This window comes from Colias eurytheme, chromosome 29 (genome assembly GCF_061535395.1).
Source record: "Colias eurytheme isolate Ceu_HAF_F1 chromosome 29, ilColEury1 Martin Lab GWU primary, whole genome shotgun sequence".
Lineage (NCBI taxonomy): Eukaryota > Metazoa > Arthropoda > Insecta > Lepidoptera > Pieridae > Colias > Colias eurytheme.
In genome coordinates this window covers 7,050,443-7,068,247 of record NC_143008.1, presented here as the reverse complement: position 1 = coordinate 7,068,247, position 17,805 = coordinate 7,050,443, and the positions used below count along the sequence as shown (strand labels likewise).

The 17,805-nt window shown below is 33.8% G+C and overlaps 2 protein-coding genes across 3 annotated transcripts in view; both read right to left on the bottom strand.

Annotated features, from left to right (window-relative positions):
• The window catches only part of LOC149896362 (RNA-binding protein Musashi homolog Rbp6-like), a 117,894-nt gene that overhangs the window by 24,916 nt on the left and 75,173 nt on the right, over window positions 1–17,805 (bottom strand). The gene's annotated exons all lie outside the window — the stretch shown is intronic.
• On the bottom strand, window positions 4,346–5,664 carry LOC149896363 (uncharacterized). Its single transcript, XM_090118213.1, has one exon. It carries the CDS (start codon window positions 5,267–5,269, stop codon window positions 4,346–4,348), a length of 924 nt encoding a protein of 307 aa, XP_089974339.1. The 5' UTR covers window positions 5,270–5,664.

The following is a 17,805-nucleotide window of genomic DNA, read 5'->3' as shown; positions in this document are numbered from 1 at the left end:
CTAATAACGCAATTAGTAATATATGTATTTTCGGTGGGATTCAAAACAAAAAATTGGCCCGTGATTTTTATGAAATTTCACCACATTGCAAATCACATCAATCATAGTTCATACACATGTATGACGAAAGTGATTAGTATTGTGGCTAACATTGACTCATCAGTTCATCACTGAAACCAGTGATAAATCAGTACCTATATCATATTGTGTTTGAATATTTTTAAACAATGATATAAGTATACAATTATTATAAATCGGTAAACTATCAAAGTAATCACAAACTTGCAAACATTGGTAAAATGTCCAGTAGTTTATGAGCCTATTCATTACAATTTACAATCAAACAAACAAACAAAGTTTTCCTCTTTATAATATTAGTGTAGACAAACACTATGAATACGATCACTAATGCAAATTCGGGGATTTTCTAATTATTGCTAAATAATAATTGAATTCGTTTTGAAATACTCTATAATTTTTAGTGTATAAATAGACATTTATAATAAATAAATAAATAAATAAATAAATAAAATCTTTATTTGAATTCATACATAAGTTTGACATATTGGATTGGGGTTCAGGCCCCCTTACTAGGTATAACCTGTATTAAGGGGACCTGTTCCTTCCCTAATATTGATCTCAAGTTTGCATGAATTAAAACATAAATTTAAGAAGTTAAGAAAAAGCTAATCCAAAGTCCAAATTAAACAGTGTGTGTATTGATGGGTGTATGAATATGAGTTCGGTTGTGCGTGAATGTGTGTGGGTGTGTGTGTACGTGTGTGTGTGTGTGTGTGAGTGTAAGTGTGTGTTTGTGTGTGTGTGTGTGCGTGAGTATTTATAATAATGATCTAAATACGTAATATATTTTCAAGACTGTCATAGTCATAATTTTTAAGCCAGGTTAAAACCGTTTTTTTGAATATATTCCTATTGAGAGCTTTGACTTTATGTTTTTCACTTAACATATTGTAAAATCGAGGGGCAAGTCCCTCGAACGACCTTATTGCAAATTTACTTTTAAAAAAGGGAACAGGGCATCTCTCATAACGTGTATTGCCTTTCTGTAAGGTGGGAACAGTTCCTATGTGATATTTTTGTAACAGACACAAAATATACAACTTACGAACACTAAGCTCAGAGAGTCCTTCTTTATATATTTCAACCGAAGGGTGTCTAAATGGCAGTTTAAGCGCGACTTTAATTAAGCATCTTTGTGCTCTTTCGACTGGAAGGAGGTGTGATTTCGCCATACCTCCCCACGTGCAAATACAGTAACGAAGAACGCTTTCACATAAGGCTTTATATGTTAGTATAAGGATGTCCTTGTTAGCTACTGAGTTAAGGTTTTTAAAAATATGTACTAAACGACGAACTTTCGTAGCTAGATAGTTAGCATGAGGTAACCACCTTAGATGGTGATCAATTTGTATACCCAAATATTTGCATTGTTCAACACGTGTTAGGCTTTGGCAATTACAACTGTTACTCTCCAGACTCTGTCTATTGCATGGGTATGTATGAATTCTAATATTGAAGTCACTTTTTGGTAGTGTAATTTTGGTTTTGGCAAAACATATCAGATTCGATTTTTTAGTGTTTAGGGATAAAAGGTTGTCCTCTAGCCATTTTGATACAGCGGTTAGACCAGCTTCGGTCGATTTTTTGACTTCGGGCCATGTCTTGTGGTGGAATAGCAACACCGTGTCGTCTGCGAACATCGTAATATCTGCTTGCGGAATAGACAGATTGCAAAGTGGGTTTATGTAAATAAGAAATAAAATTGGAGCAATAGTACTTCCTTGCGGAATGCCATAACCTGAGTTTAACACCTCACCGCTTAATATATCATCAACCTTTACACACTGGGATCTATTAGTCAGATAGCTCTGGAACCAATTTAAAGTTACTCCTCTTACGCCGATATTTTGTAATTTTGTAATGAGAATGCTGGAAGACACCGTGTCAAATGCTTTCTGGAGATCAAGAAATACACCAAGGCATTTCTCACCTCGATCCAAATAGGTGGTGATAAGTTGAGTGAGTCTTAGTGTCGCATCCTCTGTAGAGACACCCGAACGGAAACCAAACTGAAATTTTGAGATAATGGAATGCTTATCGAGGAAGTTAACTAGCCTCTTTGAAACGATCTTTTCCAGAATCTTGGAGATACATGGAAGCAGAGAGATAGGACGGTAGTTGGATGGTTCACAACTGTTACCAGACTTGAAGATAGGAACTATAACTGATTTTTTTAGCAGATTCGGGAAGACGCCAGTACTAAGGCTGAGATTGCACAAAAAGACTATAGGTTCGACTAAGATGTGTGAAAAACTTTTAAGGATATTTGTTGTTATGCCATCCCATCCAGGAGCGCTATTGGGTTTCAGAGAGTTGACTATAGCGATTACTTCATAGACGTCCGTTGGAGTGAAAGCCATGGAGTGCAGAGGCCCATTGCTACAACCCGCCTTTCTTGTGAGCTCATATTCGGAGCAATTAATAGTATTGATAATCTTATTCGCTAGATTCTGCCCTACATGTGCAAAAAACGTGTTAGTTGTATCAAGTGACTCAATTGGAGAGGGTTTTAGTGAGAGTAAATTATGTGTACTATCTTTGCGTTTGTAAATATTACAGATTTCTTTGATTGTATTCCAAGTCTTTTTTATATTACCTTTATTTGAGATTAATTGAGTTTTATAATATAAGTGTTTTTGTGTTTTAAGAATTTTACCGCAGATGTTTCTATAGCGTAAGTATTTGCCACGCATTTCGGTGTCATTTGGGTTTTTCTTTATCTTCTTGTGCAATACGTCTCTTTTTCTTATTGACCTCAGGATCCCTGGTGTAATCCAGGGCTTTAATATTTGCTTATTTTTTGGGATCTTATTATCTTTAGTGCTCTCTCGAATAGCGTCATTTATACAGGTTAGAAGTATTTTTGTTGCAATGTTAGTATCCGTTAAGTCATAAAATTTAAAATTCAACCAAGGTCTTTTTTCAAGTAATACGTCTAGTTTTTGCATGTCTATTTTACAAGTCTTTTTAGGTTGTGTTTTTGTTTGTGACGGTTCATCGATGAAAAGAATAATAGGTTTATGGTCGGTAAGTTCTGGCAATGTAGCAGTATGGCAGGGTTTTGCAGATTTGATCATGAAATGGTCAAGGCAAGCATTATTCCGTGTTGGTTTGTTGATACCTGGAAGGAGACCATGCATTGCCATAAGATTTAAATATTCATTGGTATGGTTACTTATATTATCATTTATTGTATCTAAGTTAATATCACCGGTGAATACAATATCTTTAGTGTTGATTTGCTGTAATATTAGATCTAGTGACTGTAGATAGGGATAAGGATTAGTGAAGCTAGGGGGTCTATAAGAGCAAATTATACTATAATTATTATTCACGGTGAGCACTAAGCAGTTACCTTCTGCCATGACCGGTTCATGACAAGTACTATTCCATTCACTTCTTACATATGCCACAATGCCGTCATTTTGGTTGAGGCTATTCCTAGAATAAAACATGTTATAATGCGCTAATAACGGTGGAGAGCTCTCTGCGTTTGTCCAGCATTCGGTAAGCACTATAACATCCAATTGTAAGTCCATTGCACTAATGCAAGCTACAAGATTGTCAAAATTACAATTTATGCTTCTTATGTTCGTAGTAAAGATACAGAAACCGCGTCTCGAATGCAAACCAAGTACATATCGACATTCCGAGTAAGTATCAATATTAACACATGTTATTTTAGTACAATTTTCAATGTCGGACGCTATATCATTTATTAGGATGTTGAATGTTTAATTTTATTTAGAAATGTCACTAAGTCATTTGCCCACAAAGAATAGCATGCATTCAAGATATTATTGTCAGAAGCATTTCGGTGAAAAACGAGTCGCGAAGACTGCATATTATTATTTAATTTAGATGATGAAGTGCGGATATGAAGAAGCGAGACAAAATCTATACTAGAAACGGTATTATTATACTTGAGATTGATAAAATATGATAGCCTCCCGGTATACAAACAAAAACTATACGCCTGGCGTACAGTACAGTGAATACACCACTTGAAAAACATTTGCTCGGGTTTTACGCATAGGCGCAATAAAATGTGTTTTGATGAATTATAGTTGTAATATAGATTGTATTTGTTACAGATGCATAGATTTATTGTAAGTGTGTTTATGAATGTGTTTCTGCAAAGAGTATAGTAATAATAATTAATGTATTGGAATTTGGATTTAAATATAGTTAAACTAAGCTTATTTATATTTAAAGGAATCATAATAATTGATAACAATCGAGCAACAAGGTACACAAAAACTAGTCACATCTTATTTTTAAGTTGGTTAAGTTGTTCTTCATTTTTAATATAAATATGTGGAGCACCTTCTTTTTTGCGTAGGTAAATCCGGCCATTGGTCATCCAGCAAAAAGCATAACCTTCTGATTTAGCGAATTCCCTCGAGTGATAGAACAAACGTTTGTCTAATTGGGTTAGGAAATCCGAAATATACACAGGAATGGGCTGTCCCTCAAAGCCGAAGTGATTAGTGTTAAGTTTAGGACTTCCTGTCTGTCTGTTAAATTTTTTAACTGCTTCTATGACTATGTCTTTAACATTTGTGTCTGGGAACTCCACAATCAAAGTTGACTCCCGTGCTTCCTTTCGGCTTGGTAGACGATAGACATCTCGTATGTTAATATTGGATGATTCTAAACAAAGAGTGTTCAATAAGTTATTAGCAATTGAGAATAGTTCGTTCTTCTTCTCGTTCACTTTTTTTGGAATTTTCCTGATTTCAATGCTAGTAATCCTATTGCTTTTTTCTAGACTGTTCAGCCTTGCATCTATGGTACTAAATCTTATATTAAACTCTTTTGACTCATTTTTAATTATTTTTATTTGGTCGTGCAAGTTTTCGATTTTTTCCGACAAGAAATTTATCGATGACTCGATGTCGTTATTTGTTTTAATCACTGAAGATATATTTTTATCCATCTCGGCTATACTTTTTTCTAATTTATCTAAGCGAAGGTTCTGATTTATTAACATTTTGTTGAACATTTTTTGAAGTAGCTCCTGCATTTCAGACTTAAACATCGCGAATTCATCAATTTCACCTCCAGACAGTCGACGCCGTTTTTCACATCTTAATGTAATATTCGCTTGTGCGTCATTCTCATCCGAAGATAAATTTAATTCCGGTGCAGATAGCGTTTTAGATGTATTCGGCGGTGAACGATACATGGTAGGATCTATTTAAATATAATTATATCGACTGTATCACTAAAAGTGCGAGTCTTTACAGGGTAGAACGTAAAGATTAATGTGACGATATTACTGTGCTTCTCTCTTGCTCTTGAAGCGCGCGCTATAGCGTTATCTTGCAGCGAGCCGCTACTTGAAGTGTGAGAAAGATACGAAGATGATGTTTACTCACTGTTTATCTTCACTGAAGTACAAGGATGCCACGCAATTCGGGGAGTTCGTATTTGTTTACACTTTATAACTTAACTGTTTGTGTTTAAGTTATTATTTTTTATTTGATATTAAGAAAGTTTTAATGTTATTACTATTGTTTATTCGAAATTTGGTAAGTTTTAATTTAAGATTCAAAATTATTTCAACACACGTCCACTCGTCTTGCTGTCCGAGGAGGGAAGGGGATAATGTGGTGCTCATTTTTTTTGTACTGCTAACGCTATTGTAGGTACCTATTTTCGTTGTTTTATTTCAAGTGAACACGGCCATACAATTTTGTCACGAGCCGCCTATGATTGTAGGTACTTTTGTTAGGCTCCTTCGTCGTCCGCGTCGGCTCGAAAGTTCTTGATTTCATTGTCACGCGCTATGATTTGCGCGCGGATTTTCTTGTGTTGTGAATTTATTTTTGTATTATTATTATTTTTTATTTATTTTTTTATTTTATTGATTCAAATAAAATATTTCACTAGTATGCATTTGAGACTATATTGTATTATGTATAATTTATCGTAGGTATAGTTATTCTTATAACGCAGTTATATTTTCGGTGGGACAATTTGACCCGTGATTTTTCTGAAATATCACCACGTTGCAAATCACATCAATCATACACACGTATGACGAAAGTATAGTGGCTATAATTGACTCATCAGTTCATCACTGAAACCAGTGATAAATCAGTACATATATCATATTTTATTGTGTTTGAATATTTTTTAAACAACGATATAGGTATACAATATTATTATAAATCGGTAAACTACCAAAGTACTTCCGAATTTTCAGACAGACAAACAAGTAGTTTGAACACGCAGTTTTCTTATACTAGTAGCAAAAATCAAAACCATAATATTATGTTTCCCTACTATATTTTACTAAAAGTCGAGTGCGTCGAAATCGTAAATAATAATATGTTTTTCACCTTCCTGGTTATTTTCCCATAGTAAATAGTGTTTTAGGTTTGTTGTTGTAGGTAGGAATAATAATAATTATTCTTACATGTTGGTTATGAAATGTATATTGAAATAATTTACTTTTACAAATCATTAGTGATATAAGTTTTGAGTGAAAATGCTTGGATCAGCATAATATTATATGGTACTTCAAATACATGTTTTGATAAAAAAAACAATAGTGTAATAAAATAAAACTGCGTTTTATTGTAATCAATGTTGACAATTTTAAATTCCAAAATTATTGATCAATAAAATAGTTTACACCAACAAATATAACTTTTATTTTTATAACAATCGTTCATAATATAAACCGTAGCAGGTGGCGTTTTGAAGTTCTGTCTACTCATACAGAAAAATGGAAAACTTGTTTTTTTTGTAAACAATTTATTACTCATGTTGTTTGGCAACTCGAAGCGTGGTCGTCCGTCGTAGGTACTTTTGTTCGGCGTCGCGTCGTCGTCCGCGTCGGCTTGATATAAAACATTCTTGATTTCATTGACACGCGCTATGATTTGCGCGCGGAATTTCTTGTGTTGTGAATTTATTTTTGTATGCTATGCATTTTAATTGAATCAAATTGCAATATTTCTCTAGTATGCATTTGAGACTATATTGTAATAATTGATCGTGGGTAGGTATAGTAATTAATTATTCTAATAACGCAATTATATTTTCGGTGGGATTCAAAACAAAAAATTGGCCCGTGATTTTTATGAAATTTCACCACATTGCAAATTATATATTATACAATTACAATTACAATTATTATAAATCGGTAAACTATCAAAGTAATTACAAACTTGCAAAATATGCTTTTCCGAATTTTCAGACAGACACACAATTTTATTAGTTTGTTTTAGCAAAGTAGGTACCTATACCTATACGCTTACGTCGCGCGTCGCGTCGTCGAAAACGGTGCGCCCAGAAACAAACATACCTAATTCAGTTACAATCCTTTTTTTGTTCCGTAATTTATTGTATTTATTCTAATACGATTTTTTTTATTCGTCGGCCAGTTCTACTAGGTATAAAAAGATAAAATTGAAATATAATTATTGTAGCGACAGCCATATTATGTTACTATGTTTTCGTAAATATGTTTTTCACCTTCCTGGTTATTTTCACATAATCTTATCTTATATATAAAAATGAATCGCAAAATGTGTTGGTAAGCGCATAACTCGAGAACGGCTGAACCGATTTCGATCATTCTTTTTTTATTATATTCCTTGAAGTACGAGGATGGTTTTTATGTAGAGAAAACGTAAATATTATGTACCACGGGCGAAGCCGGGGCGGACCGCTAGTCTTCTTATATATAAAAATGAATCGCAAAATGTGTTGGTAAGCGCATAACTCGAGAACGGCTGAACCGATTTCGATCATTCTTTTTTTATTATATTCCTTGAAGTACGAGGATGGTTTTTATGTAAAGAAAACGTAAATATTATGTACCACGGGCGAAGCCGGGGCGGACCGCTAGTATATATATATATAAATGAATCGCAAAATGTGTTGGTAAGCGCATAACTCGAGAACGGCTGAACCGATTTCGATAATTCTTTTTTTATTATATTCCTTGAAGTACGAGGATGGTTCTTATGTAGAGAAAACGTAAACATGTACCACGGGCGAAGCCGGGGCGGACCGCTAGTCTTCTTATATATAAAAATGAATCGCAAAATGTGTTGGTAAGCGCATAACTCGAGAACGGCTGAACCGATTTCGATAATTCTTTTTTTATTATATCCCTTGAAGTACGAGGATGGTTCTTATAGCTAGAGAGCTAGTTAGTTTAGTTTTAGTGCAGTGGCAGTGTAAATGTTGTTGTTGAGGTTATGTAAATTTAACACTTTAGTTAACTACCAAGATATAAAGAAATGAGGATAGGACACAATAACTATTGGTTGAGGTATTTATAAACTCATAATATACTTTTAAAAAAATCACGTTTTAATAAATTTCTAGAATTAAATTAGAACAGCTGATTCAAAATAGCCTAAAAAATCTTAATAATAATAATTACGCTTCACAGCAAGAAGAAATGTACCATATGTACCCGCACAAAGTCGATATTGTGTTGCCTACCGTTCGACTCAATGGCTAGGGTTGTAACTACCTTTAATAATTATTACCAAACTAATAAACCGAGTGATGCGAAATAACCATAATTCTTTTAGAGTTTGATAAAATGATCAGGCAGGTATTTTCTTTAATCCTCTGAATTCTCGGTTACTAAATTGTATCGTTGAAATTATTCTTAATCGCGTAAATTTAATAAATAATCATATGGAAAACACTTTTCATTTGTTTTTTTACTTTCACGCCCAACTACTATACAATAATTACGTTGTTTCGGTATTTTGACGAGAAAACGCAGGAAACATCCGTTGTATCATTTTAGATAGATTGTATATTTTGTATCTGTAGAATTGAAATCAAAGCTATGTATATGTTGTCTCCATTCTTTTCTTATCGGATTGTTGATCCCAATGCGAATGCGTCACTTAAATTTTATAAAAGACAATTAAGAACATCAAAAATAAAGTGATACGTAAATATTTCACAGTGCAATATATTATGTAATTAATAATAATTATATATTTATGAAAAAATAATTACATCAGATTTAATAATAGCAATTGTTTTGAATGTACATAATATGAATAAATGATTACATCATAATAGTAATAATCACAATTGTTTTATTTCCCATTTGTTGCAACCCTAGCATATTTTCATGTAGCAGCAGAAGTACCTACACTGGCGGCGCGGCGGCATCGTGCGACATCAAAGGCATTGCCTTACTAGGTAAGTTTATAATGACTCATTTCTTTTATTATATAATTTACGTTTTACTTTTACAGAATCCGATTCAATGGATTATGAAGACGAGTCACACAACGCCATACGATAGTGATGATGAATGAACATTTCAATAAATGCATGCGTGTTTTTTTATGTTGTTTTGTAATTGTTAATTGTTTCTTAAATAAAGAAATAAACTAAATATTTAAATGATGATTTGTTATTTGCAACACAACTTTATATTTGAGATTCTTTACAAATGTATATTTAGTTTTGTATCATCAAATTTATAAATTTTATTCCATAGTTTTCAAAATTAAATGTAAATGACCATAAAAACATTAATAAAGTAAATCATTGATGTAAGGTCAGGGAACGTAATACATATAACATCTGACCATGTAGAAGCTAAGTCTTGTTGACTGCTGAAGTCTGTAAAGTTTTGTTGTCTGCTGAAGTCTGTACGCAATGAAAATGTCTGCCGTTTCGAAAATAAGTTTTTAAGACCCTAATAAATAAAATATATGAATGGCAGATCTGGTCAAATACTTTCAAAATTGTATTTTTTTCAGCACTTTCATAAGTGTCTGCCAGAATGTTATCCGCGTGATAATGGTCTGCCATTGTTATTTTCCGATAGTAATAATAATCTATTTTCAAATATCAAAATGGCAGACGTGGTCAAATGGTTTCAAAGTTCGCCAAAAATTTCCACCTGTCTTACCTAAGCGCGCGCCCCGTCCACCACTCTGGGCTTAGTGACTCCTCAATCCTCATCTCATGTATAGTAGGTATAGGGGAATCAACACACAAAAATCCAGGTCTGGTCAAATACATACAGGTAGCTTTGCGCTAGCTCTCTAGCTATTACTTCTTATGGAGAGAAAACGTAAACATGTACCACGGGCGAAGCCGGGGCGGACCGCTAGTAAATAATAAAATAATAAATAGTGTATTAGATTTGTTATTGTATCTTGTATACCTACGAATAATTATTCTTACGTCTTGTTGGGAAATGTTCAAATACCTACCTATTGAAATAATTTACTGTTACAAATCATTAGTGTTATTAGTTTTGAGTGAATAGGCATGGATCAGAAATTCAGAATATAATATGCTACTAACTACTCAAATACATACATGTTTACACAACAAACACCACTGACCTCTATAACTATAAGTTATAGAGGTCAGTGACCGTCAGTGACAAACACTATGGATACCTACGCTCGCGAATGCAAATTCGGTGATTTACTAATTATTGATACCTAGTCATTGAATTCGTTTTGAAATAGCCTGTACTTTGTAATTTTTAGTGTTATAGACATTTATAAAATGTGGTGCTCATTTTTTTGTAATAAATCATCCCGAACGCTATTGTATTTTCGTTGTTTTATTTCAAGTGAACACCTAGGTATACAATTTTGTCACGAGCCGCCTCTGGCCTCTGGGTGAAATAAACAAGTCAAATGATTTTTGTTCTAATTGTATTTTGGTAGTAGTTTGTTTAGAATTTACATTACCATTGTTTAATTTTTATTTTGTATTTGCAGTAAAATAAAAAGATGAAAAACTTCATTAGGTATATTGTACGACACCTCACTCTGAATCGCGCTAGCGAAATTTTTTCGTTACAGAGCACATATACAACTTTCGGACAATCTTCATTGAGGCCGGCCGGCAAATCGAGTATGTCGAGAAACTTCACTTATTCGATGGAGGTATTCTACCTTCCTTCCTCCACAGTTGTGGGACCCCGACGTGCATTGAACACGCAGCTTTCTGATACTAGTAGCTAAAATCAAAACCACAGATATGTCTGTGATCAAAACCATAATAATATTTTTACCTATTATTTTACTAAAAGTCGAGTGCATCGAAATCGTAAATATGTTTTTCACCTTCCTGGTTTTTTTTCCATAGTAAATAGTGTTTTTGATTTGTTGTTGTATGAATAATTATTCTTACTTGTTGGTTATGAAATGTATTTTGAAATAATTTACTTTTACAAATCATTACTGATATTAGTTTTGAGTGAAAATGCTTGGATCAGCATAATATCATATTTGCTACTTCAAATACATGTTTTGATTAAAAAAAAACAATAGTGTAATGTAGGTAATAAAATAAAACTGCGTTTTATTGTAGGTAATCAATTTTGACATTATTTATTTCCCAAAATTACAATAAAATAGTTTACGCCAACAAATATAACTTTTATTTTTATAACAATCCTACTTCCTACTAATGCGAAAGTTCATACATGTTTCAAAAGAAAAACTTTTACTTTTACTATTATTTCAATTTATCCGGTTTAATTAAGACTTAATATTGATACATATGATCATTATAAATACAAATAGGAATTAACAATATAACGAATACGTGGCACAACTAAAATTTTACCGATACCACCCGTGGTCATTCTCCTTTGTGGGTCATTTGTAACAGGATGGCGGTTCTACAGCGAAAAAAGAAAAATGATGGTCAGAACGCTGATACCGGATACCTTAAGATACTGTAATATAAAATATTACTAGATTAGATAAAATATTATAGGTAGTATCTTCACCGTGTGTGACGCGCTTTACATTCACGCCATCTAGAGTTAAATCTTTATCATTTTTGTATACGTCTGTGTGTGTAAACGACCCTGTATGCAATGACAGATGTTAAAACGCATAATTTTACCGAATTGGGTGGATTTTAAGGCAATGATATAACATATTTCAATAAAATATAATATTCAGTAACCGCCATGACTATTCCTAGGTTTGATGACTATTCCAATTACGCAAAAACTCAAATAAAATAGAAATGTAGAATTCAGCGCCATCTAGCGGGATATTGGCTGGGAACAGATCGTTGCAATCACCTTAACATAAGCAAAGCTATGAACGCACTTATTGATTTGCTTCTTAAAATAGAACATTGAAGACTCTTTTAATAATGATTTAATGTTTTATCACGATTTTTGCTTATAGAAAACGTAGTGTAACTGGTTTTGTTATATAATTGTTATGTTTTTACATTTTACGTACTAATAAATAAATAAATAAATAATAATAAAATTCATTTAATTCAGGCCACATAGCCCATAAAGTGTTAGAAAATCTTATCCTAGTGTTAGTATTACAATTACCTATTACCTACATACATTTATTACTACAGCTTAATTTACAAATCCAATGCTTACTAATGATATTATCCGAATAATTTAACACGTTTACTAATACGTACGATTTCTATTCTGTATCTTTAGTGTAAGGCACAAATAAAGGATCGTAGTGAGAGAACGTATTTTTATTTCAAACGTTGTGTTTTGTTTGGGGCTTCAATTTACAAATTGTCAAGTTTTAGACATAGCGGATAAAGCCGGAAGCGGAAAGCTGAAAGTATTATTTGTGACGAAGGCTCTGCACGTAGTAAATAATAACAAAATATGCTAAAATAAGGGTTTTTAGTGTCGTTTACACTCGGCTAATGATGAATGGCCGTCAGGTGGCACATTGATTGGAACCATTAGCCGATCCGTCGATTTGAATATTTTTCCTATCAAGCACACGTGGTGGTTGAGGGTATATAGACCTTACTGGTTGACCGGCGATGAATTTGAAAATATACAGACTAAATCCTATATCATAAAGGTATAATATGTAAAATGTTTTGGTGAAAGAATTTTCAATTTTCATACTCCGGCTACTTATGATAACCAACGCTAACAAAAAAAATTAATTTTTAAAGTATTATTGTAGACCTAGATAATAAATAATAATAAAAGTTTAATATCCCCAATTTGCGTATTTATAAAAAATCGTAATAATCGCCATTTATGAGTTCTAACAGACGAACGGCAAGTTGTGAAAACTCTATGACAATTGCTTGATGATGGTACTACCTAACATGTAAATTCAAAATTGTCGCTATGCAATTAAAATAATATTACAATACAGCTACAATAAATATCATCATCAAATTTAAGACGTATAATAATATATTGTATAAAGTAACAGTAAACGACTAAAGCATAACAACTTTCCCTTAAAAATATTTCTCAAAACCACCGGAAGTTTTCCCGCCAAAGCTAATAGTGTTGCCAGTTATCAATACAGAATCAAATCTAAAGTTACGAGCGAACGTGTCACCGCAACACGTACCACAGACTATGCATAGATAATCTGTGGCTTGTAATTTACAAACTACGCATAGATAATATATAGATTAAAACCTTATGTAACTAAATTCCGTCCTCTTAAATGTATTTGTCGAGAAAGTTTAAATAAAGACCTGAGTAAAATAGATTGGAATAATTTCATGCATCTGGACTCAGTAAATGCAATGGTTGAGGCTTTCTCAAAGTGCATTATTGCGCTGTTTGATTTACATGCACCCATTAGGACAATCGTTTTCAAAGAGCCCTCACATCCCTGGATTACTGACACTATAAAAACCATGATGAAGTTACGTGATGCCGCTTTATCTAAATATCGGAAATCTAAGACAGATTCTAAAAAGGATTACTACCATCAATTGAAATCTCTCGTCGTGTCCTCTTTACATAATGAAAAAGTAGCTTATTTTCGTTTTAGTATAAATGATAAAATAAATGAACCTCAGGTGCTTTGGAAAAATATAAAATCTAATGTTTTACCTCGCAAACAATTAGATGAGCTCCCACCACATCTGTCCTGCCCCAATCAAATAAATCAGCATTTTTTACAAGTCCCAGGTAGTGCTATTGTAGATTCAACGTCCTTAATGTTCTTCGACTCCCATCTGCACAGCGAGGCGGTTTTTGAATTAACAACTGTTTCTGAAGACACTGTGTCAAAATATTTGCTGGGACTCGCGTCGAACGCTGGGGGTTGTGATGGAATAAATTTGAATATGCTGCTGCTTACTCTTCCTCACACCCTGAAACCTATAACTCAGATTATTAATGGCTCCATTTTGACGTCGACGTTTCCCGATTTGTGGAAAAAAGCTTTGGTTCGGCCTCTGCCTAAGAATCGTAACCCTGTTTCATTCAAGGATTTGAGGCCGATAAGTGTTTTGCCGTGCATGTCGAAGGTATTGGAGCGGGTTGTTTGTAGGCAACTTACGGAGTTTATTGAGAACAATAACTTGCTTCCCGTATTTCAGTCTGGTTTTAGGAAATGCCATAGTACCACAACAACTCTGTTGGACGTAACGGACAATGTATTGGCCGCTCAGGATAAGGGTATGTGTACCATCCTTGTGCTGCTTGATTTTTCCCGAGCATTTGATTGTATAAGTATTCCTTTGCTTCTGTCGAAACTGCGTTACTATGGCTTTAGCCACAGCACAGTACACTGGTTTCACAGTTATTTATACAACCGTCAGCAGAGTGTCGAAATCAGATTGGATGATGGTAGCTCCGTATTTTCAGATTTTGGTCTTCTTGATAGAGGTGTTCCCCAAGGCTCTATTCTGGGCCCCATCCTATTTATTTTATACTCGGCCGATATAGTTAATTCAATAAAAAAGTGTAAGTTCCACATTTATGCCGATGATACTCAGGTTTATATTTCTTTCTTTCCGAATGATTTTGATAATGCTATAAAACACTTGAATGATGACCTTTCACGTATTGCAGATTGGGCTGACACAAATGCTTTGGTGTTAAATCCTGATAAGACAAAGTATATGTTATTCGGTGCAAAAAAGTATATCACATCTATGCCACCTTTTGATGTTAAAATCGTAGGTAAGACAATCCAGAGAGTTTACGAGGCGCGCAATCTAGGTCTTTATGTAGATAGCTCACTAAGATATGAGAAACATATCACTAACACAGTTAGTAATTGTTTTTTCCGTTTAAAAACTTTGTATAGAGTGCGTCCATACCTGTCGGAGGACCTTCGAGTGCGTTTGATAGAATCTTTGGTTCTATCTAAACTTAATTACGGTGATACTGTCTACGGTCCACGTCTCATGGCCAGAACCGAAAGGCTCGTACAAAGAGTACAGAATGCGTGTACGCGCTACTGTTACACAATTCCACCTCGCAGTCACGTCACGCCATTCTTAAATAAGCATGGAATTCTCAAGCTAAAGGCAAGGCGCCAATTGCATCTGGCGTCTCTTATGTTTGGGATCATCAAGACCCGTACGCCCATTTACCTTTATGAAAAGTTGAACTGGACAACCAATAGTCGGGATGTTGCGTGCAGAAGTTGCGCTCAGCCACTTATTATTCCTCAGCATAGATCGACTACTTTTAGAGGCAGCTTCCGCTATGCAGCATCAAAAATATGGAACGACTTGCCCCCACCGATTAGGTTATTGGTTAATATTAACACGTTCAAGAAACACCTTAAAAACTACTTGATCGATGAGCAGCGTAGGATAAGCTAGTGTCCAGTTTCTGTTTCTGTTTTCGTGTTCTGTTCTTTCATTGAATTTTATTATTATATTTTATGTGTTTGTAGCATGGGACAATTTTATTATTATATTTGATGTGTTTGTAGCTTTGGACAATGTTCTTTATTTTAGGCCTGCGTGTAATTTGTACGTGCCTGTACCTGCGTGTATGATGTATAATGTAATGTATATATGTACCTATATCTGTTTTATTGTATTATTTTATTATATTACTTTATAATTATATGTGATATTTATATATATGATTTTCATACACTCAAAATGCACTACTTACTTATTATAAACACTATTTTAATTATTATTATCATTGCGTCGTCTCACGTCCGTGAGTCGGATCTTAAAGGGATCTTGTTGAAAACCAGCGCCAGGCATAATATGCCTGGCACATGCTGAACTTGGTCCTTTTTGGCGATACGGGGGCACTTTCATATTACATATTGATTTATTTTTTGTTTTATTTTATTATTGTTTTCCATTTCTTTTTTGTATGTTTTTGTTTTGCTTTTATTAATGTTTTGTGATGATTGTGTCTTACTGATTGCCGAATAAACGTATTTTCTTTCTTTCTTTCTATAATAGAATTCATTTCCATAGATAATCAAGTGTTGCCAGTGATTAAAAATTTCGTGAAATAAAAAAAAAACCTTATAGGTTAATGTGTGATGTCCCGTGCAAGAGGTACACATTTTTCCCATGTAGCATCGGGTAGAAGTAATTAAAAATAACAGGGCTCATAGGCTAGTATTTTTAGTTTTTTTTTTCAACATACTCACGTCTCACATTATGTTAGGCTTCCAGACCATTTACCATTAGAAGTATTTTACCTATGTGCTCTCCTTGAAAGACTTGCTACTTTTTAGAGTTCCTTAGTGATAGGTTAAAATCCACATTAAAATCAATTCAAGGCTATTATAGTTACAGTTTGTTCATGTTTCATTTTCAAGTATTACTTACATATTAAATTCGTTCTGGCAATGTTATTCGTGGCAAGATTTTTATTATTCACATTAGGATGAATGTAAAACACTCATACGTACACGCATACAGCAACAATGTCTTTAAAAATGAAAGAACTGTCTTCACAGGATTTTCCTAGAAAGACAAAGCTTTTAAATTGTCATCATTATTAAGCTGAAATATTTCTTTTATTTACTGCTGAACCACACTTACCTGTCGACTCACACTTAACCGCCAACTTGTAATCAACCCCTACCTTTACAGAACAATATGCCAATAAACACTCAGACACTGTTCAGCTTTATGAGAATGCCTAGAAAACCTAAAATGAAGGCGTGTGTTCATTTGTGTAGTTTATACTTACAGCAGACATTACTATGCAAATATGTATACAGACTTTCATTTACCATAAGATCGTATTTTGCTTGTGACGAAATACGTAGAATTGAAAAAATACGTACTTTTTGGGAAAATTCGTAGATATCGTAAAATAAATGGTTAGATTTTGTTTGATTCATATGTAACGATTTACCGAATTTTTGTTTGTTTCGTTAGTTCAGAAACTACACGACCGTTTTAAAAAATACGTTACCATAAGCTGCAGTAAATAAATTGTCACGAAAAGAAGCTTACGTTATACATCTATATAAATATTATAAAGCTGAAGAGTTTGTTTGTTTGAACGCGCTAATCTCATGAACTACTGGTTTGAAAAATTATTTCGGTGTTAGATAGCCCATTTATCGAGGAAGGCTACAGGCTATAATATACTAAGGCTATAATATCATCACGCTAAGACCAACAGGAGCGGAGCACTGCGGGTAAAACCGCAGAGCACAGCTAGTAATAGACATATAAATATCCAAAAAAAGTTTAGTTACTGTACAGATAATATAATACAATCCATACTAATATTATAAATGCGAAAGTAACTCTGTCTGTCTGTCTGTTACTCAATCACGCCTTAACTACTGAACCAATTTGCATGAAATTTGGTATAGAGATATTTTGATACCCGAGAAAGGACATAGGATAGGTTTTATCCCGGAAATCCTACGGGAACGGGTTTTTCTTTGAAAACGCGGGCGAAGCCGCGGGCGGAAATCTAGTATGATATAATCTATAGCTATAGTTTACAGCATACCATACACCTAACCTCTGCGCCTAGGGCCC